Raw genomic sequence first — 23,498 nt, forward strand, 5'->3', positions numbered from 1 at the left:
ATGAATGACATTATCGTAATATACCATAGTATGGTTATGTGTCATGAAGTCGCCCACCAAAAAGAGGGGTGAAAGAAAGATGCTCTATTCAACGAGGCGTTAGCCAAGTTGAATAGAGTGTCTCTTTCACCGAATGCGAAATCTCGCACCATTGCACGAATAAGAATATTCGCTATTTGTGTTGTACAACGCCTCGGAATTTAGCGAAAATATGAAAAAAATAAGAGCTTTTCCCTGCAGTAATCTATGAAAAGGGAGCAAAGATATTGAAAGCGAAATGCAAATCCCACAAGCGCACATGATCTCAGGCAGCATTGCGCATTTTAGCCAGCAGTCTATACGCATATTTCACCTTCATTTTTTAATGAGCTCAATGAATTGAATCATATTGTGACGTCACCTCCTAAAGCCGTGCAACGGTACATTTTAGATAGTACGTCGTGTGTGCAATGGTACGAATGTTTGATATTCAGCCTCCCATTTGCTCGCGTACAACAAGCTAAGCAGGCGTTGTACAATTTGGTTTATTCATAGAATAATTGATAATTAGCTGAGTTGTCACACAATGGAGCAAACTGGAATTGTAACGTTTCGACTGCTACCTGCAAGTTTTCGTCAGGCAATGTGGACAATCGCTGCTGCAAGCGTCTTTTATAGCGTAAGCTGCATTCCAAGGTTGCTGGAGTCGCCATGCTGCTGTTGATTTGTGCAACCAACCAATCAGAAGCCACGGGCGGTGTGATCGCCGGGGTAATCCCGTCGTTGACTGGCGGTTCTGCTCGCCGGGCGGAATGCGGACGTCAAGGAGTTACCGATGGGGATAATGATTCAGTCTATCTAAAATTTCACCATTCAAGATGTCTTTCAACATCTCAGATTAAATTTTTGAGGTCATTATAGTTTATTAAACCTGACAACACACGATCCAGTAATTAACAGAAAAGAAAATGTGTTGCAGTCAGCAAACTGATAACGAAGCACGTGTAATGGTGGAAACACAACAGCGAGCATGAGCCATTAAGTAACTATGTCACTCTCAATCCCCCGATAAAAGGATACATAAAAATCAGTACGTGGGACAACGTTCACAGAGATGAGGATGGCTCAAGACATCCGAAGTTCAGTTTTACAAATTTCTAACCATTTTCTCTTCCAGTCCTGGCATTGCATTAATCTAAAGGTTATTAACATGGCCAGAATCTAAGTCTTACATTCTCCATCAGAATGAAATTATGGGTGTATTTATATAGCTCTAAAAAACGACGTTATATTTATGGGAGAGGCTATTTGATTGATACTCACCTTTTTTTAAACCATTTTTTGTTTGTTCTTTTGTTGAATTACATGTACGTATCTCTTGTATGCCCACATTTGTTATCTCTTACATGTTTGTATACCTTGTACCCTAGTACAACAAAGGTATCCTAGGTTATTTATTGTATTAATATGCTGGCATTAAACCAATAAAGTATATACAGTATGACCAGCCACCCCAAATCCAACAATGAGTCGCCCAAAATCAATTTTGAGATTTTAATCTAGTTTAAAAAAGCACAGCCATAGCTTTAAAATGATATATAGTTTGTCTAAATTGATCATCAATAACCCCCTGAAATACTTGATTGAATGCAGAAGAAACAAAGCATGAGCTTCAGAAAATATGGAGAAAACAACGTTTGAAGATTGTGTTTACTCAAGCATGACATGTGCACACTGCAATTTCAATTAAACTTCCAAGCAATCCACAAAAACTTGTGTCAAACAAACTCTTGTATCGTGTCTTCTAATTGAGTTTACAATTTGAAACTTCTACAGCATAAAGAAGAATAAATACTTCTTCAGATAAGCTGATTTTTATATTTTGGCTTTTTGAAGACCAATTTACTTTTTTGACTATTACAGAGAACCTTCCCTGGCAACTTATTGGTGTTTTAAGGGTGGCTGGTCACATATTTGCTTGGAAAAAAAAGATTGGTGAAATATATGACAATGTGGGCGCGTCGTGGTCTTGTGGTTCTGACTCTCGCCTTTCAAACAGAGGGTCTTGGGTTCGAATCCTGGCCGTGGTGTGTTTTCCTTCAGCAAGAAATTTATCCATGTTGTGCTGCACTCAACCCAGGTGAGGTAAATGGGTACCGGCAGGAAATAATTCCTCAAGAAGCTGTGTGCACCTGAATCGGTAGCCAAGCTTACTTACTGCCTGCTATGCCTCCATTGGCATGTAGGGCATCAACGAATATCCTCCACTTCTGTCGGTCCTGGGCCAAGATCTGTATAGTTCTCCATGTGTGCCTTAGGTGTTTAGTTCTCCCTCTACTGTTCAAGCCTAAGCCTAGCTTAGTCGGGTAATAATAATAGCAGGGCCCGCTGGGAGAACATTTTTCGGAACTGAAGTGGCTACCCTGGGTAAATATACCGTTATTATTATTATTATTAATGTTTGTATTATCTTTCTGTATCCTGTTATCCATAATCTTTGTAGGCAGAGGATGAGTTGAGTATGCTGCAGGTGGATGAAGCAATGGCAAGGGACATGATCCCTGATATACAGAGCCTTGAGAAGACATTGATGGAACTCAGAGATCTGGAACGCAAAATCGGAGAACAGTCTAGGCACTTCTCTGGATCCGGTGAGGAAGAAGCTTCTACTCTTTTTTTTTTGCCCGATGGATTTATATTCCAAACGCTAAGAATCTTGTTATGGGATTGGTCAAAAGTCAATCACATGATGAAATTTAGTTTCCTCATCAACTGTCCCTCGCAGTGATGGAACTAATGTGTTTTGCTGATTATTTCTGCCCATTGAGTCCTAACATTTTATGAATGATCTTAAGTACTCTTGAAATAAGTTTGCATTGTCACTCGATAAAGGGATCAATCTTTCTCTATTACATGGAGTGACAGTCAAGGACGATTATTGGATATTATTTCATGTACATGTATTCAAAGGATAAATTAAAACAGAAAATATTAGGTATTCAATATCACACACAGTGTCTACAAGAATTATTTGTACACTGTACATTAAAAACATTGAAAATTGAGTGGATGGACTATGATAAAATTAAAAAATGTGTAAACTCTAATGAATACAGTAATATACCATATGAAAGAGAAAAGTATAGTCTTTGTTTTTCATCTAGTTGCAAATTGTTATCTGTCACACATGAATGATTATAATTCATTAAGTGTAATGATCCATATTTTCATATTTTTTTCTATCATTGAAGCGTAATCGTAATGCTTCAATGATCATGACTTATTTCTACAGGAAATGAAATATTAAATGAATCTAATTACACCCCTATACAAAAGTCAATGAGGCAACAGCAGTCGGGCATCAATTCGTTTAAAATCGTTTATGAAATCTGTACTACCAACTGAAATATTAAGAACTGCATTTCAAATGAAAGCATATCATCTCATCTCTTGAAGAAAAAAAGAAAATAAGTCATGATCAATGAAGCACTGTGTGCAATGCTTCAATAATCACAGGAAGGTCTGAAAATATGCATTGTTGCATATAACCATTCATAATCATTCATGCATGACTGATCAATATTTGGAAGTAGTTGCAAAACAAATGCCATACTTTCTTTTCCATTTTAATATTCATTTTGACAGGAATTGGAACATGAAAAATTAATCTAATTACACCCATTTACAAAAGTCAATGAAACAACAGCAGTCAGACAGTCTATTTGTTTATTGTTTAACGAAATCCGTCCAACCGACTGAAAGTATATCAAATGAAAGCATATCATCTCGTTTCTCTGGAAAATAGGAAATAAGTCATGATCAATGAAGCGTTGCGCGCTACGCTTTAATAATCACAGCAAGGTCTGAAAATATGCATTATTGCATTTCATAATTCATAATCGTTCATGCGTGACTGATCACAATTTCCAACTAGGTGAAAAAACAACTGTTATACATGTACTTCCCTCTTTCATATGATATGTAATTCATTATATTTTATGATGGCCAACTTAGGAATTTTTTGGTTCCAACATAGTTTTTCTTCTCATTTTGCATTGCTGTATAAAATGTACAAATTATTCTGGTAGACACTGTAGTCTAGCACTCATGCTACATGTATATTGAATTTTGTGGATTAGGTAAGACTGCCTCTGGTGTTCCACTTGTGTATCATATGTTTTTTTGATAATTTTTCTTCATCCTAATACCTTCATTAGATTTTTCTATATATTTCTATTTCTTGTGATTTTTTTTTCTAGATGTGACCAGAACTCTCCAACAAGTCAAGACTGAAACAGAAGAAATCAAGATCAAAATGTGAGTCCAGGGTTACGATCAATCCGATCAATCATAACTCTATGGAAATCCATCAGTGTCATAATTATTTTCTACGTAAAATTTGCACAATGTCCTTTGTATGCATAGAGAAGCACAGTGCATTATCAAGAAAACAAATGCATGAATATACATCATAGCTAGAAAATATTTTGAACAACATGCATAATAGATGTTGACCTTGCTGGCCGTCCATAGTTGCGATTGATCGGTTCAATCGTAACTCTTTGTAAGACGGCCCCCCCTGGGGAGCATTTCTTGAAGAGATTTGTTTGTGAAAACTGTTATAAGCAAATGAAATCCTTGTATTTAATTGGCTTAGAAAAACATTATCAATGACAATCACTATATTTTTCATGAAATGCTCCCCTAGGGAGCACTTCATCAAGAGATTTTTCAGTGATTCTCACTGACAACTGTTAATAAGCTATTGAAGTTATCTTATCTGATTGGATAGAGGGACGGACGATGGGATGGATGGATTAAATCAATGAATGGATGGATGGAGACAGAAGGACAATTGAGAGTAAGACTTGGTTAATGATCAACTAAAAAATCTTATGAGTGGAAACAGTGTTTTTCTTCCTTTCGTTCTTGTAGGAATACTGTAAAGAGTACCCTTGATATGAAGCAGCGACAAAGGCAGGAGCATGTTGATAATATAAACATGATGCGGATCAGTATCAATAGCATCACCAGTGAGGTGCTTCGTCTATCGGCGAAGCTCCAAAAGAGAGAGAAGCTAGAGAATGATCAGGCCGAGTTGAACACCATCAATGGAACATTCCAAAGAGAGATTGAGGTATTAAAGATTGAAAGGTGGTAGGAGGGATGATGAGGAGGGTGAGGGTGGTTGTGTTGATGATGATGATGATGATTATAATAATTATGGTGGTGGGGGAGGGGGTGGTCATGGTGTTGGTGATGATAATGATGATGATGATGATTATAATGATTATGGTGGTGGGGGTGGGGGGTGGTCATGGTCTTGGTGATGATGATGATGATGATGATGATGATGATGGTGATTGTGGGGGTGGTCATGATGATGAAGGCGATTGTGATGATGATGTTGATGATGATGATGATGGTGGTGGTGGTGGTGATGTTGGTGATGTTGATGTTGATGATGATGATGGTGGTGGTGGTGTTGGTGATGGTGATGATGATGGCGATGATGATTATGATGTTGATGTTGATGAATGACAACGACGATGATGGGTGATGATGTAATGATAACAATGATAATGACAGTGAAAATGATTTTAAAGATAATGCTGATGACAACGATGATGATGATGATGCGAATGAAGATGATAGCAAAAATGTTGATGACTATGAATATTTTGATGATTTATATAGTGGTGATTTTCTCTCCTTTACAGGTTCAGGTAATAATGAATAAGATGAAATCTATGAGGCGCCGAATGTACCAATATTATATAGAACAATTATTTGTTATATAATCATTATTTATTAAATAATAACTATTATTTATATATAATTTACATTTTATTTGTAAATAACTACTATTATATAAAATATCATTTCTAATTATTTATATATAATTCCAAGTAATACTTCATTATTTGTAAATAATAATAGTTCGACATTCCATTATTTATAAATAATGATTATTTGTTTTTCATTATTTATAAATACTAGTAATGATTATTTGTTTTTCATTATTTACAAATAATGATTATTTGTTTTTCATTATTTATAAATAATGATTATTTGTTTTTCATTATTTATAAATAATGATTGTTTGTTTTTCATTATTTACAAATAATGATTATTTGTTTTTCATTATTTATAAATAATGATTATTTGTTTTTCATTATTTATAAATAATGATTATTTGTTTTTATATTATTTATAAATAATGACACTACATACTTCATTATTTATAAATAATGACACTACATACTTCATTATTTATAAATAATTGCAATTCGTTTTTCCGTTATTTATAAATAAGTTTTCTATTATTTATAAATAATAATTATTTATTATCAATGCCAGTGCACATTTCTTTAATTATATATAATTTGTTGAGTTTTCCATTATTTATAAATTATGATTATTTGTTAAATAATGAAAACGTCTACTTCATTATTTATAAATAATTTTTTCGAGTGCACCATTATTCTCATTATTTATAAATAATCATTATTTAATGTTCGAGTTTTCCATTATTTATAAATAAAGATTATTTGTTAAATAATGAAATATCTACTTCATTATTTATAAATAATAATTTAGTTTCAATATCCCATTATTTATAAATAATCATTATTTATAAACAATTTTTACAGTTTGCCATTATATACAAATAATCATTATTTATATACAAATAACCATTATTTATTAAATAATGCCATTATTTATAAAATAATGGAAAACTCGCTATAACATGCAAATGTGGGACCGCCCATGATATGAATATTCATGATGCGATTTCCTTTTTCGTGATTTTTCTTCACAAATTTTTTGTTCAAGATTTTTATGAGAAAGTTTACGCGCGTCCTGCTCCCCCCACCCCCCCCCCCCCCCGGAAAAAAATCTGCGTAAGGCCATGATGATAATGAGATAAAAATAATGAAAATGAAGTATACATAAATCAATGTGCCAGGCTCTTTAGAGCATGGCCGTATACAGAATTACTTTCGGAGGAGGGGGGGGGGGGGAAAGCAGACGCGTAAACGTTCTCAAGTTGAAAGCGACCAAGTTTGTCATTTAGGCACTTTTTGGAGTTTTAAAAGTGAAATACGAAGGCTTTCGTGCACACTTTTGGTGAATTTTGTTATAATTTTCAATAGAAAAATAAGTTTTTAAAAATTTAGGGGTCATCATGCCCCCGTATTGTCGTTGCGAGCATTTTGGGGCCAGGGTGAAATCGCCCCAAACGCCTCAAACAGACAATCCAAAATGTATTTGAAGTGCATTATTAGAACTGAAACTTATCTCTACACCAGGAAAAATTAACTTAACAAAAAAAGCAACAAGAAATATTTATAAAAAGTAGAAGGGCCTGTACAAGTACACTGATATTTCACTCTCTCAGCTCATATGCACTTGATCGACTTCCATCGAGGATTCGGGCTAAATTCCGCCCGCCACTTCCGGGGACCAACCAACGTAGTATTTCGATGAAGAGCACTCCGTCGATTCACCGGTTGTCCCTACCGTACACGCGCGCCTATGGGGATTGTGAACTGTAGGAAAAATCGTATAAAATTACACTTTTTGATATTTCTACGAAGACGAAGTTATATAGAAAATGAAGAATATTACAATCAGACCATATCCCTAGAAAATTGCTTCAAGAAATGTCATTATGAAGAGGAAATGGACAAAAATTTGTGAAGAAAAATCACGAAAAAGGAAATCGCATCATGAATATTCATATCATGGGCGGTCCCACATTTGCATGTTATAGCGAGTTTTCCATTATTTAATAAATAATGGCATTATTTAATAAATAATGGTTATTTGTATATAAATAATGATTATTTGTATATAATGGCAAACTGTAAAAATTGTTTATAAATAATGATTATTTATAAATAATGGGATATTGAAACTAAATTATTATTTATAAATAATGAAGTAGATATTTCATTATTTAACAAATAATCTTTATTTATTAATAATGGAAAACTCGAACATTAAATAATGATTATTTATAAATAATGAGAATAATGGTGCACTCGAAAAAATTATTTATAAATAATGAAGTAGACGTTTTCATTATTTAACAAATAATCATTATTTATAAATAATGGAAAACTCAACAAATTATTTATAAATAATGAAAAACAAATAATCATTATTTATAAATAATGAAAAACAAATAATCATTATTTGTAAATAATGAAAAACAAATAATCATTTATAAATAATGAAAAACAAATAATCATTATTTGTAAATAATGAAAAACAAATAATCATTATTTATAAATAATGAAAAACAAATAATCATTATTTATAAATAATGAAAAACAAATAATCATTATTTGTAAATAATGAAAAACAAATAATCATTATTTATAAATAATGAAAAACAAATAATCATTATTTATAAATAATGAAAAACAAATAATCATTATTTGTAAATAATGAAAAACAAATAATCATTATTTATAAATAATGAAAAACAAATAATCATTATTTATAAATAATGAAAAACAAATAATCATTATTTATAAATAATCGAATGTCGAACTATTATTATTTACAAATAATGAAGTATTACTTGGAATTATATATAAATAATTAGAAATGTTATTTTATATAATAGTAGTTATTTACAAATAAAATGTAAATTATATATAAATAATAGTTATTATTTAATAAATAATGATTATATAACAAATAATTGTTCTATATAATATTGGTACATTCGGCGCCTCATAGAAATCATTTAAATCCATATAAACTATTATTATAATCCTCTTATACCAATTATTGATACCACTGTCATTTCCTACTCATTTTACTCAAAATAGTACTCAAGACAGGAGCAGGGACCCATTCAGGTGAGTACATAGAATAAGGAGGGTGATTTGATTCATCATATTTACTGAGATTTCAGGGTATAGATAACGCGGAGTCTAGAGGTTGTCATGGTATAGTGAGTGATTGTATTACCGACGAGTCCTGTGTTACTGAATGCAGGCATCATACGCATGAGAAAATAATTTCATATGCTCAAAACTTTGCAACATCCTTCCAAATGGAACTTGAATAGAAAGATGGTAAAAAATGGTCAAAAGATACATTTTCAAAGTCTTTGTATTCTCAAAATAATAAAACATTGTAAAAAAATAGTTCATCAGTGATTTTGTTGTTTTTTAAACTTTTCCCATAGAAAGCACACGTTCGGTAATACAATACCATTTTCAAGTGACCAAAATATTTCAAATGCGAAGAGGGGTCCGATCGGAAGCTGATATCGTAAAAGAGAAAAAAGATTTTGGCAAAATGTTTACATATTTATATTTTGTAGGTATTTGTATATTCATGGTGAAAGTTTGAATTTTATGACAATATTGTGTGATAATTGAATTCATGAAAAGTGTTTGGTAATACGTTCCACTACCATACACCATGCATTTTCTCGTGAGTATTTATTGGTTCTGAAGAGGACCACCCAAACTGGACGTTTCGACAAGTGTGTTCTTGCCCTCTTCAGAAGAATGAAAAACGAGAAGAACACTCTTTCACTTGAAGACGACAAGAACAGTTGAGTTTGGGTGGTCCTTTTCAGGTGAAGTATATGCCCACAAAAGAATTCATGGTGTTCTGTGAAACCTCTATACTATTTCTACACTGGTGTGTTGGCTCATTTGGTAGAGCATCGTCTCACAGCCGACAGGTCGGGAGTTCAAACCCCGGCCGCGGAAGACTAAAAGAGTTTAAAATATGGGAGTTGCTGCTACCTTGTTTGGTGTTCAACAATTGAAGGGATAGGGAAATAACTTGGAGAAGGTCTACGGTTCACCATGTGTAATACGAAGAATGGAAAGGAAATACAGGCAGAAAAATTGAAATGGAAAGACTAGAAAGGATGAAAAAGAGGAAATTAGAGGTATTCTTTTCTTGAAAGTGAGTGAAATCCTGAAAAGGACTGTAAACCAGATGAGATGAGCTGAATATGGCTTGAGTAGCGATGGTTTGAGTAGTAGCAGGATGAAGTGAAGAGAGGTTTACTCAACGTTTTGATCAGGTTGACTGTCTAACTTCAGGAGTGAAGGATGCTAAACGAGCGTGGGGTACTTTTTCATCCTTTCTAGTCTTTCCATTTCAATTATTCTGCCTGTATTTCCTTTCCCTTCTTCGTATTACACATGGGAAACCGTAAACCTTCTCCATGTTATGACTCCACCATGCAAACCTACAAAGATCATCGAATAGGGTAATGTCGATCTGACACTGCACAGTGGCTGTCGGGCCCACGATCAATTGGCCAAAAATAATTTTTGGAGAATTTCTGTTTCAGATTTCTATTTCGAGCAATAAAATATGGATTTTCATTTTTCTTTCATTGCCATTTCATTTGAAGACTCCCAAAAATTCAACCCTCACCCGAAATTACAATGCAGAGCCTGAGCTGCCAACTGTTAAAAAAATTAATGTTCATCAGGAAATTCCAACAGGAATATGAATATACGTTAATACAAAAACACCTTTTAAATAATATGAATTACGCTGTTTGGCTTTCCTTATAAGTAATGGATGGAAGTCATGCGTATATCTGTTTAGATCTGACAAGATAACCTTTCCTTTACGGTAAAATATGTGCACATGACTAAGTATCAATTGCAAATCTTTCCTCATTTTCATTTCCTGAAGCTGGCATCTTTTCATTAGTTTTTTACTCTTGTGATTTATCCTGTTGTATTGATAGTACAAACTTCAGACGCTAGCAAAAGAAAAAGCTGCTATCATCCAGAAGAAAGAGAATGAAATCAGAGCAATAAGAGAGACGGTATGTATTATCTGTGCCAGCTACATCCATCACCATCATTATTATCATCGTTATCATTATCATCATTACAATCATCATTCTTCATCATTGTCATCACTAACATCTTCATCGTCACCACCATCATCATCACCACTATCATCACCATCATCATCATCACCACCATCATCATTACTATCATCATCACCATCATCATTATCATAAGTATCATCGCTATCATTATCATCACCATCATAATCATCATTATCATCACTATCATCATTATCATAATTATCACCACTGTTATTATCATCACCATTTATCACCACCATCATAATTGTCATTATCATCATCATCACGACCATCATCATCTTTCCCATCACCAATCATCAACACCACTTTTTATTATCATCATCATTATTAATATCCCCACAACCATCATCATCATGACCATCATCACCACTATCGTCATCATCATCATCATCATCATGACCATCACCACCACCACCATCACCATGATCATCATTTTAATCATCCCCATCATCATCACCACTGTTATCATCATTATCATCATCATCTTCATCAAGTGATCAATGTTTTTAAGTGGAAAATATTTCTCCATCAGTAACATACATGTAGAATATAATGCATCAGTGTAGTTTAATAGACACATTATTGGTTAACATCCATGTGAGATTATGTGAGACATGCTCAAGATTAAGTATGTGAATTTTTTTTTTAGAGAGAAAGAATAAGTACTTCTCTTCATCAGTAGGATAGAGTTTGGTACACCAGTCAGTCAGTCCTCCATTTTGTCCCAGTTGAATGGCGATGGCCTTAAAACAACACTTTTTTATATCCATGTTTTTTTTATTTTTTCAATGATCTTTTACAACTTGCTTCTTTGTTTTATTGCTCATATTTCCCCCCTTCCTCATATCATCTTTTATGTCTATTTATTCTTTTGTTGCTTTGGTAATCTTACCTTATTAAGTACATAATTGCTTATCTAAAATTATTTGCAAATCTATCTGTTTTTAATGTTTGAAATATATAATGAGTCTATTGATTTGTGTACATGACCAATTCAGCCAGTGGGCTTCGCCTCTTGTTTGTAATAATCCTTGAATTAAATTAAATTCAATTATTAAACTTTATGATTCATATGTAGTAATTCTAGTTCAATGTTCACCCAAACTTCACAATTAGGCATTATTGCTGTGAGAATGTTGAAATGTTTCATTAATGAAACATAGTCTGCATGCACAGACTCAAATTTAACACTTTAAAAACAAAACCATGTCTGGAGTGGAGACTAGACTCCAATCTCTCTGCCTGTGTTGGTAGAGCCGGTCACAGTACATAGTGAATCTAGTCTCACTACTCCAGACTCTGCATTGTGCACTTTTCAAATTGCGAAAATCAAGGGTCTGTGCCTGCAGACTACACGAGACACGCTTTTTACATCTTTCTTTCAGATTGATGAAGTCCAGCAGAAGTTAAGAGATATCCGCGTTGGGACAGATAACATTGCAAAGTGAGTGTTAATGGGAAACACATCGTAATCTTTTCAGGGCACACACATTCATATAATCTAGTAACAGATTAGAATAGTGACATGCACTTTTGGGGGATTTCCCCAACTTAAGATAGGCTTTAAAATAAATGCCAGATGTGGTAAAGAGTTGGAAATTACATGTTGGTTTTTTTTTTCAGAATCAAATAAAATGACCACCCAAGTGTCTGTGTGTATATATAAACAAAACCATACAGTAGTCCTAAAAAGTTAGTGAACCCAACCAGAAAATGTACATTATTTAAAAGTGTTCAGGTTCTGCCATCATTTAGATATTTAATCGTGAAGTCTGGGGATAGAATATTACATTCAATAAAGTTTGTTTCTCGAGGCTCACAGGACATTGTAGTGTTGTTGTCTACATTCAACATGAAGCATGAAGCAATTTCTGGTCGGGTTCGCTAACTTTTTAGCACCACTGCATGTGCATGTTCCGTAAGAAATTGGGTAATTTGTTTATGAATGTATATTTCATTGTTTTGTGTTTTATAGGTATGTTGCGGATGGGAAGGATACTCAGTTGGCTGATGTGGAGGTGGAGATAATGGACCTCGATGATAAGATGAGAAAATCAAATGAGGACCTGAGTCTGATGGTAGCAAGCATTGATCAACTCAAAGATGATATCAGCAATCAAAAGGTATTATAATTCATTGTTTTTGTCATTTTATGTAGTGTAGTGACCCCTTTTTATAACCATTGCTTCTGTGGGGTATCCGAGCCATCTATGTCATTTTTGTTTTTGTTACTTTGTGAATCTTTATCTTGTTTTGTTTATCCCTTTGATAGTTAAATAAATGAATTTAATTTTTAATTTCATTTCATTTAGTTTAGTTAAATTTTGATAATGTTTATCCAAATGTTCATCCAATTATATATCCAATTTCTGACTTTACTGTATGCTAGCCAGAAATTGGATAATCCAATAACACTTAATGCATTGCATTACCAAAAGAATGATACAATACTAATTTGAAAACAACAATAATGAATAGAAACTATCATCTAGAAAACAGACCATGTGTAAAGATAATTAACCTCATTATCCTCAGCCTGAAAATTATAGACAGAGTCATGGTCTCAAGAATAAAGTTACTCAAGATTACAAATTAAGTGGTTACGGTTTGATTTCAGGTTTTAAAGGAAGGAGTAAAAATGTCCACAGCTGATTGATTAGGACCCCATCTTACAAAGAGTTGTGATTGATCCAATCAACCACTACAATGGAAAGCTAGCAATGTTTGTTCACATTATTTTCTAGATATGATGTCCAGTCATAAACTCATAGTTTTCTTGAAAATTCAGTGTGCTTATGTTTGTTTCCAAAGGACATTGTGTAAATTTCCTGAGGGAAAAATTATGACATGGATGGATTTGCATATACTTGAGGTTGATTAGATCAATCGTAGCTCTTTGTAAGACGAAGCCCTGATCAATGCTTGTATTGTTTAAACTTTCATCCTTTCCCAGGTAAAAGAGATGGAGCTGGAGAATAACCTGCACCTGTTCAAGTATCGACAAGAAGTGGAGAAGAAAACGGCGGAGATTGAGAAGTTACAAGAGAATCTGGGCGGTTACAATCAGATAACCATCGAGAGAGAGAAGACGGAGATGGAAAGGAAGAAAGGTGATCTTAATAAAGAGGTACTAAAAAGGCAAAAAATTGATATAAAAAACACTTTCTTGGGCTACTTCCTTGAGCTCACTAGCCAAAATTTACTTCATTATTACAGTTTGCATTGGGCCCTATAAAGATTTCAGGGGCCTTTTTTTTAATGTCATTTGGGGAGCAATTTTTCTTTGGTACTCAAAGATTAAAAAAAACAATCATGAGCCCCTGAAAAAAAAAATCACTACATAAAAAGATGCAAATTGTATGTTTCATGCAGCTTGATTTAACTTCTTTGTGGAGACCTTTATTGATCTCTCAGATATTTGGATTTTTTTCTGTCTTTATGTCCAGATTTAGTAGTGTTTTTTTTTTGAGGGGGAGGGATGATTGCCTCTTATTTGAAAGAAATTTGCCACTCATTTTTTTTTGTGTATGGACTTTTACAATGGAAGCCTGTACAAACTTTCTTTGGAAGGGGGTGTCACTTCATACAAAATTTTTTTTCCATTGACAAAAAATGTCAATACCACAGTGTCACTTGTAGAGTATGTTGACATGTGCTTCCTGAAAAAAAAAGCAAAATGGTAATAGAATTTACAACAATCAACATTTCCCTCTTGGCCAAATTTGACAAGGAAGAAAAAAGTGGTTATCAAGTCCAAAAATTGTCGACATTTTGCTATTTGCTTTTCCATCACCTAGTCTGTATGGCCTGGAATTGAAATCCACTCTCACAAATATTTCAGTAAAATTTAAAAAATTGTCATTGCAGAGAGATAAATATCCTGCAACCATTGCTACTATTTTCTCTTGTGTTTTTTTTAAAAAGAAATTCTCGCTTGATGGGAGATGTACTGAGTTAAGAAAAGAGGTCTCAAGACAAGAGAGGGAATTAGAGACTGACACATACAAGAATGCAGAGAGGAACTACAATGATATGATGATCAAATGTAGGGTGAGTGAATACCATTTGCTGTTATTAGTTTGATGTGAGAGAACAGCTGAGAAGAATGTGTCTTATTCGTAGCAGTAGCACTACTGCTTCTGGGTGACCCAGATTGGCTGGCTCCTCCAAAAAAGCGCCTGGCGCTATACAAATGCTGTGCATCATCATCATCACTACTACATATTTCCAGTTGTTTGAGTCATTTTCCCATATTTTTTAGTGTCGTGAAAAATAATCATTTTTTTTGTTTGAGGAACACAAATCATTGACTCTTGCTATGGTGATTGCCAGAGAATTGTTGCTTCACACAACGGTACCCTGGTCATACCTAGGTCCGCAAAAATGATAGACTATAACATATTTAGCCTCATTCATTGATATTTTCTTCTGTATTCCAACAGACGACAGAGATCGCTAACAAAGACTTAGACAAGTACTACAATGCCCTGAACAGGTAAGTCACAAAATGACTCCAAATTTGGAATAACATAAGTTATTATTCATCTGTTTTCTGGTTCTGCAGTGAATTTTTCTATACCTTGAATTTGGTCTTTCTATGCTCACTGTGGGTGGTTGCTGCTGGCGTTATCGTATGTTTACGGGTTGCCTCTCCGTCTGTCTGATTTCTTTCTTGTGATAAGTGAAGATCAACTTCAAACATGGCTCATATGTGATTGACAGTGATCTGGAGTCTCTTTCTGAAAGGGTTGTAATTAAATGTACATTCAGGGCCCCGTCTTACAAAGAGTTGCGTTGATCCGATCTATTGCAACTATGGACGGCCAGCAATGTCAACATCTATCATGCATGTTTGTTCAAAATATTTTCTAGCTATGATGTATATTCACTTGGTGCGCCAGTGCCCCTTGGTAAGGCATTAATCCTCATTACCAGGTCCCTCAGAGAGGACCTTAAGCCATTGGTCCTCTGGTTACCTGCTTACAAGCATTCATGCTTTCTTAGCAATCGGGTGAAAAAATCACCACCACCGTTTACTTGGCTCTTATATGCACATGGGAGTGATCATGACCTGATTTAGGGGCCACAAGGTCAAAACCCTTATAAATCAATTTGAAAAATTGACTCACATAAAATGAATATGGGACTGAAGATATCACTAGATTATGAATATTTTTACAATTGCAATATTTTGAAATATTTTGCAATATATTTCAAATATGTCGATGCTGAAGGTGTAGACCTCGACCATGCACAGTTGTGAATCCTTAATGCATTTAATTTTCATTTGTTTTTGTGCAGTGCTATCAACACGTATCACAGTCAAAAGATGTCTGAGATTAACAAGATTGTTCGAGATCTCTGGCGTATGACATACAAGGGAAGTGGTAAGAGCAGTCATTTCATTTTCTTAATTTTGCGAGCATGTCTCAATTAGTTAATTGTTTATATACCAGCTTGGCATTATACCAGCTAAAAACTGATTCCGAGTTCTTACGGTAGTTACCATAACAGAAATAATTGCCTTTTGGAAATTACATGATATTTTATTAATTTTTGTAATAAATTATTACTGATTACCTTTTCCTCTTTCTAATTATGACCATATTAGTCTAATCTTTCATGGGGAAGTCGATACCAATGGTCCATCACCCAAGTTGGAAGGGGTTCCCATGACAAATGACATCTAGTGCACTGTATATTCCATGCATTGCTTCATATGTTGAAGTCAAGGTCAGAGTATGTCTCTAATGGGACTTAGCGATGGCTGCTCCTAATGATCAGACTTCTCTACAGACATTTCTTTCCTGGGTCCTGTCTTACAATGAGTTACAATTGATCAGATCAATCACAACTACAGAAAGCCAGTAACGTCAACATCTAAAATACATGTTTTTTCTATGAATGACCATAATTCATATATTCACTGTTTTCTTGACAATTCAGTATGCTTCTCTTTGTTCTCAAAGGACAATGAGCAAATTTCCTAGAGAAAAAATTATGACATTGATGGATTTCCATATACTTGAGATTGATCTGATCAACTCTTTGTAAGATGGGGCCCCGATCAACCTAAACTACATGGAAAGCCATCATTGTCATAATTTTTCCTACTAGAATTATGCATAAAGTCCTTTGTAAACAGAGAGGAAGCATACTGACTTGTAAAGACAATGATGAATGTATGAGTATAGATCATCTGGAGAACATTTTGAACAAACATGCATTTTAGAAGTTGGCAATGCTGGCTTTCGATAGTTATGGATGATCAGGGCCCCATCTTACAAGGAGTTGCGTTTGATCCGATCAACCACAACTATGGACCGCCAGCAACGTCAACATCTGGAATGCACGTTTATTCAAAATGTTTTCTAGATATGATGTATATTCATAAAATCATTGTTTTCTTGACAATTTTGAGAGTTCGCCTTTGCTTACAACAGACGTTTTGCAAATTTCCTGTAGAAAAAATTATGACACTGATGGATTTCCATAGAGTTACGATTGATTGGATCAATCGTAACTCTTTGTTAGACGGGGCCCTGATCAATCACAACTTTTTGTAAGACGGGTCCCAGTTCTCCGAAATTGCAGTCAGCAAATTATAATTCACTGCCCATGAGAGCTGATGTATGTCTTCAACATGTGTATTCCAGGGATATAGTTAAGGAGGGATGGGGGCTTCCGAATGACAAGTCTGCTGAGACTCGGCCCGAGGCTCTGGCCGGCCTCGACTATATCCCTGGTATGCTCTCACTACTGTATTCTTTGTATGCCTTGTTATACCAGTCTATGTTCCTTTTCTCTGCTAGATATTGACTTCATTGAGATATGCGCTGATGATGAGACGGGAGCTTCCACCACTCAACGGAGGCAGTACAATTACAGGGTGAGTATGTGCAAGATATACATATACGCTGTACAGAGCTACCAATTAGTACTGATTTTCATTAATTAGTACTGTAAAATGAGAATACTGATGGTTTCATGGATAATACTGATTTTCAAAGTTTCAGTTGTATGTGTTGTCTTCTGGTATTTCTTTAGAAATATTGATTTCCTCATCAAAATAGTGATTTTCAGCTTTTGAATTACTGAAATATTCGTGTTCAGGTTGGCAGCTCTGCATATATGTATGTTATGCCCTTATCTATCAGAGAAATATGTTTGAATTAGGTGAATTTTGACTTCCAAGATGTTATTAACACATGTTTTGCATATTCTGATATGTAATATGCTTTTAGATTGTTTGACTCATTGAAGGTCAATTTGTGCAGTCTACTATATATGACTACATAATTTTGATTGTGTGGAATAAATTGAAATGAATATCCAATGCTTGAATATCATCTAGTAATTTCATGTTGCTAAGGTTATCTATGATATTGTTTATTTTGATGTTATCAGGTCGTCATGGTGAAAGGAGACACAGCTCTGGATATGAGAGGAAGATGCAGTGCAGGTCAAAAGGTCAGTCATATTCATTTTCCCCCTTTGCTCCACCATCTTCAGATTCACCATGTTCAAGAATAATGCTAGATTCGCTTCAGCTGAATTGAAGATTGATTGAAGATATTCAGCCTGATCAAGGTCAATCTAGCATGATCGGCATCAATCTACTGTGATTGACATCACCTTGGTTACCTACTCAATTACTTTGAACAAATTCAAAATATTGAGTAATGTTAATAATAATGTTGGTGATAATAATATGCAACATTTGTTTCCAAGCACTGCATACCATTATCCTGGCTTTAGCATAGTTAACCTGATGTGGAACTCGAGCATTTAAGGATTCCTTCCTACCACGTGCCCATTTATTACACGTGGGTGGAGAGTGGCAAATATTGACTGTCTTGAAAATATCTTGATCAGACTTGATCATGTTGATCAGTTCTGGGGCTCGAATGAAACTCCAGATATCAATCTGAACTTGATTTTAAACCAAGCAGGGGCCCGTTACACAAAACTTAGCAATGATCGTAGGATATTTTTCTACGATTGATTCTATTTACACTGTACTACAATGTACAATCAATCGTGAAAAACGAGCGTACGATCAATCGCTAACCTTTGTGTGACGGGACCCAGAAGCCTGTTCCATTGTACTTACTTTGTTTAAGATTAAATCCCCCTTTCTCATTTTACTACGTACTTAAGGTGCTTGCATCCCTGTTGATACGCCTGGCCTTGGCAGAGACTTTCTGTTTGAGCTGTGGAATCTTGGCCCTTGATGAACCTACCACAAACCTTGATAGAGACAACATAGAAAGCTTGGCACATGCACTCGTAGAGTAAGTCTCAAGAAGTATTAGTACAATGTACTAGGTAGAGGTTTCATTGTCATTCATTAGCAAATACCACGTTGCACATTTGAAATTGATAATTCAAGTTTAATATTAATGGAAGTTTTCTTTCATTTTTCATGTGTGGTATGTCACTTCATATATTCCAAATCTTTGATGCTTTGTTTAATTCCTATGTATTTATTGATTTTGTTTATTTTTAATGGAAATGAATATAGATTTGATTATTTCTATCAATCAATCATTTATCAAATTAATGTATTCTTTCTTTTGCAAGAACCAGACTAGCTATCAATGATTGCTTATGCTTGATTTGGATACCTAAAAGTGACTTGCTATGACCTTGGTACTCGGTAATCATTCCCTATAATCAATGTTTATTTTGGGTGATGTGACTTGTCAGATTTAGATGTAATTTCAGATACATAATGCACCTAATTGTAATGCCTTTTTGTAATTACACATTAAATAACCTCAAACCATCCTGAATTTCAGAGGAAAGAATACATTTTTTTACCATTCTAAGCTCTTGGTTTAATCCGATTTTCCTATTTTTATCATTAACTTTACTGCACAGTCCTATATGAAATACTGTTCTCTTTTAAAAATAGCAAAATCATTTCCTCTATTCCAGTCACATTGGTTGGGAGTTCTGCATTGAAAGTTGCAGAGTACTGATAAGGTTACATCTTTGTAATTTTGCTTTTTACTGTGCTCTCACATCTCTATACTTGGCATTCTTTTTCTTTGCTCTCTTGTACAAACTTGCTAATCTGATGATTTCTTTCTTGCCCGTAGCATCCTAAAGAGTCGAGAAAACCAGAGAAATTTCCAGCTGTTGATCATCACTCACGATGAGGAGTTTGTTGAGCTGCTCGGCCACTCTGACTATGCAGACCATTTCTATAGAGTCACCAAGAACCCAGAGTATGTTTAATTGCATTGAATTATTTTTGGTTCTCATTCTATAGCACTGATTGCATGATTTGATGAATCCGAGACTGAGTTAAATCTGAATTGTTGTGTTGTTGAATTTTTATGTATCCCACTGTTGAACCATGTAGTGTATCCCACAGCTGCCACCATGTACTTTGTGTATCCACTGCTGCCACCATGTAAAGTATCCCACTGCTGCTACCATGTAATGTATCCCACCGCTGCCACCATGTAATGTATCCCACCGCTGCCACCATATAAACTATCCCCTGCTGCCACCATGTAAAGTATCCCACTGCTGCCACCATGTGCTGTATCCCACTGCTGCCACCATGTATGTATCCCACTGCTGCCGTCATTTAATGTAACCCACTGCTACCACCATGAAATTTATCCCTCTGCTGCCACCATGTAATGTATCCCACTGCTGCCATCATTTAATGTATCCCACTGCTGCCACCATGTAATGTATCCCACTGCTGCCACCATATAATCTATCCCCTGCTGCCACCATTTAAAGTATCCCATGTATTGTAACTCTATCCTAAATGAGGAGTACTGATGCAGGGGTGTGTGTATGCAGCACTGCATCAATATTGATTGTAAAAGAATTTAATGTATTTTGTATCTCTGACATAGACAGTATAGATGGTCTTCTGTATATACGTAATGCCTATAAATCTTCCACAAGTGATTCATGCACTGTCAGTGAAATTCATAGGACTCTGCATTGCATAATCAGTTGAATCAACATTTTGCTTATTAATCTAAATTATGACATCAGAAATACAGCGCTTTTAATGAAATATGTACAGGCCTGTGGATAATCTTGCAATCATATTCATTTCTGAAGTGATAAAATCAAATCCCATAATTATGCAAACAAACTCTTTATTATTAATATATGTAAATGTGATTTGATATGATATGAATATTTAACAGTTTGATTTCATTCTTTATTCACATTTCTTTTTGCTCTTTTTATTTCATTTTAGTCACAAGTCAACTGTTGTAAAGCACGACATTGCTACTCTGCAAGCAACCCAACAGTGATGAGAAACAGACATCAGATCAACACCCTGACCCTATAACATGATGTAAACCAGTTTTATTTCTTCCACTTAAAGTGCTGTCAAAATACTTGATGATTGCTCTTGATGAAGATAAATTATATCTGATTGTGAGATGGCTTATTTCCCAATTTTCTCTTTTGTCAGTATCGGCCATGCCAATACGTTGTTAGTGCTCACAATGTTACAGAGGTCCTGTACAGCCAGTGATGTGGCAGCGATGCCTTATGTCATGACAGTGTAATTATTACATCTTGGATCATTATTTGACATTACAATAAAAAAAAATGTGACTGGGCCTACGTTTTAGTGCCCTGTTAGTGCTAATAATGTATCTGTGATGCCATTACTGCACTTTCTGTTGAAAAAGACTGAAAAATTGTCTACTGCTAGTCTAATGTCTCTAATCTATCTAAATATCTGCTTTCTATAAATGGCTTTGTTGTTTAACTGCTTTGTATTTTATTCAAAAATATCATTCTGTATAACCAAACGATTGCATAGCTGGGCCCTGTTGAATAAAAGTTACTATCATGGTAACTTTGCCATCCAAAAATAACTACCATGGTAACGATGTCTAACAGCCAATCACAATCAAGGATGTCATGAAAGTAACTGTCAAATAGCAAAGTTAACTTGGTATTTAATTTTATGCAACAGGGCCCAGGATGTGCTTATACTACTTGTGGATATTCTCTTTCTTTGGTATTTGTTTTTCACTTGGACAGATTATAAAATGTGATCGTTATTGAGATGAAAAATCAAGTTCTTGATTGGTTAACATTTATTGAACATACAAATATTGTTACGATTTTTACCATCGGTAGCAATTACCATTAATGTAAGGGCAAATTTCCAAAACTGTAAACTTACTGAGACCAAACCCAGTGCAACACTGTGAACTTACAGATAATTAGTTAGATATCCACTTACATGTCTATAAATGAGACAAAAGTAGTTAATGACTTTGGTTTTATATAGTGTACCTTCTCATTTCAACTTATTGTATGTAAAACATCATATTGGAATTGCAGTAAAAACTGCTTTCACAATTATAGACAAAAAGGATGAGCAAGAAAGCTAGGAATGAATACTTAGTGCTAAGTTTTTCAGCAGCTGCAATAAGCAATGAGTTTGATAAATTTATTTCAAAATATGGTAAATTGTTGTCAATTGACATCATTGGAGCTTCTTGCAGAGTGTAAGCAAGCCAACAACGAAAAAATGAAATTTAGCTGAAAACATTGCACTTCTGGAAATCACATACACAAATTTAAACATCCATGGGCATGGGTTATAAATTACCTGTTGTAATAACAGAATACCTTTCCTCTTTTTCTGTGTAATTACTCATTTTCAAGTAGAATCCTTCAATTTTGGCTAGTAATTGTATATTGAAACATACTAACACTTCAACATTTTGTTGGATTCTGTTGAAAAAAAAAAAAATTCTTGTTTGAACAGGAATTTTTCATCATGAGAAGAGCTATTAGTAGAAAAGAAAAGAATGAGTGAAAAGAAAAATCCATCTCATAACATAGCTGCTTGAAACATCATTATTCCTTCTTTTTTTCTTTCTTTTATAGGAGAGGGGGCAAAGGGTAATGTGTGATCTAGTGTTAAACATTCCAGATACATTTTCAATAATCTTTGGATTGTATTCAAAATATAGTTATTGTTCGTGTGATGTATAGAATCATCTTGATGCTTACAAGTTACATGTATGTACTTGCAGTGTACATACATTTGTTTATGTATTTCTACAATCAAACTTTTCTGATCAAATGGAATGCTCATTGTGATACTAGAAAGATGATTAAACATTCCAGTGAATGAATCCCGGGGGGGCCACTTACATTGACGAGTGGATACCATGCGTGACCAAAAAAACCAGTAAAAAGGATGTCTTTTTCAAGATAGGGCACGTTACGTATGTAACGTGATAAGGGTGTCAAAAACACAAATATAATGAAAAAAGGGTATCTATTTCGCTAGGAAAGCTACGTGTTTAGGGTCAAATTTGCGGGGATGATAAAACAAAATTAAAATGTATAATGGATGTCCTTTTTGCCCCAACACTACGTATTTAGAGTACGATTTGCGCGAGGTGAAGAAGGTGGGGCCTTACTAAACCAAATGGTGTGTAAATTAGGTAAAACCAACGGACCCGTGACACAACTATAAAATATCGCTGTATACTTGTTTAGGGGTTCATTTCAGGGAATACTTGCCAAGAGTATAGTTTTGTTTCCAATACTTGTTAAGGGTAGGGTTTCAGACGCCAATACTTGTTAAGGGGTGCATTTTCAG

At 34.5% G+C, this 23,498-nt stretch overlaps 1 protein-coding gene across 1 annotated transcript in view; it reads left to right on the plus strand.

Annotated features, from left to right (window-relative positions):
- LOC129260942 (DNA repair protein RAD50-like) overlaps nt 1-22,684 on the plus strand; it is a 63,006-nt gene extending 40,322 nt beyond the window's left edge. Inside the window, exons 25-40 of the mRNA XM_064114233.1 lie at nt 2,483-2,630; nt 4,239-4,296; nt 4,915-5,116; nt 8,826-8,855; nt 10,727-10,807; nt 12,262-12,320; nt 12,852-12,999; nt 13,830-14,003; nt 14,801-14,926; nt 15,319-15,371; nt 16,178-16,263; nt 17,689-17,765; nt 18,284-18,346; nt 19,037-19,170; nt 19,981-20,109; nt 21,114-22,684. Of these exons, the coding sequence (XP_063970303.1) occupies nt 2,483-2,630; nt 4,239-4,296; nt 4,915-5,116; nt 8,826-8,855; nt 10,727-10,807; nt 12,262-12,320; nt 12,852-12,999; nt 13,830-14,003; nt 14,801-14,926; nt 15,319-15,371; nt 16,178-16,263; nt 17,689-17,765; nt 18,284-18,346; nt 19,037-19,170; nt 19,981-20,109; nt 21,114-21,171 (1,626 nt within the window). The 3' untranslated portion in view covers nt 21,172-22,684. The remainder of the gene's footprint in view (nt 1-2,482; nt 2,631-4,238; nt 4,297-4,914; nt 5,117-8,825; nt 8,856-10,726; nt 10,808-12,261; nt 12,321-12,851; nt 13,000-13,829; nt 14,004-14,800; nt 14,927-15,318; nt 15,372-16,177; nt 16,264-17,688; nt 17,766-18,283; nt 18,347-19,036; nt 19,171-19,980; nt 20,110-21,113) is intronic.
- Nucleotides 22,685-23,498: the final 814 nt, after the last annotated feature.

This window comes from Lytechinus pictus, unplaced genomic scaffold, assembly GCF_037042905.1.
Source record: "Lytechinus pictus isolate F3 Inbred unplaced genomic scaffold, Lp3.0 scaffold_19, whole genome shotgun sequence".
Lineage (NCBI taxonomy): Eukaryota > Metazoa > Echinodermata > Echinoidea > Temnopleuroida > Toxopneustidae > Lytechinus > Lytechinus pictus.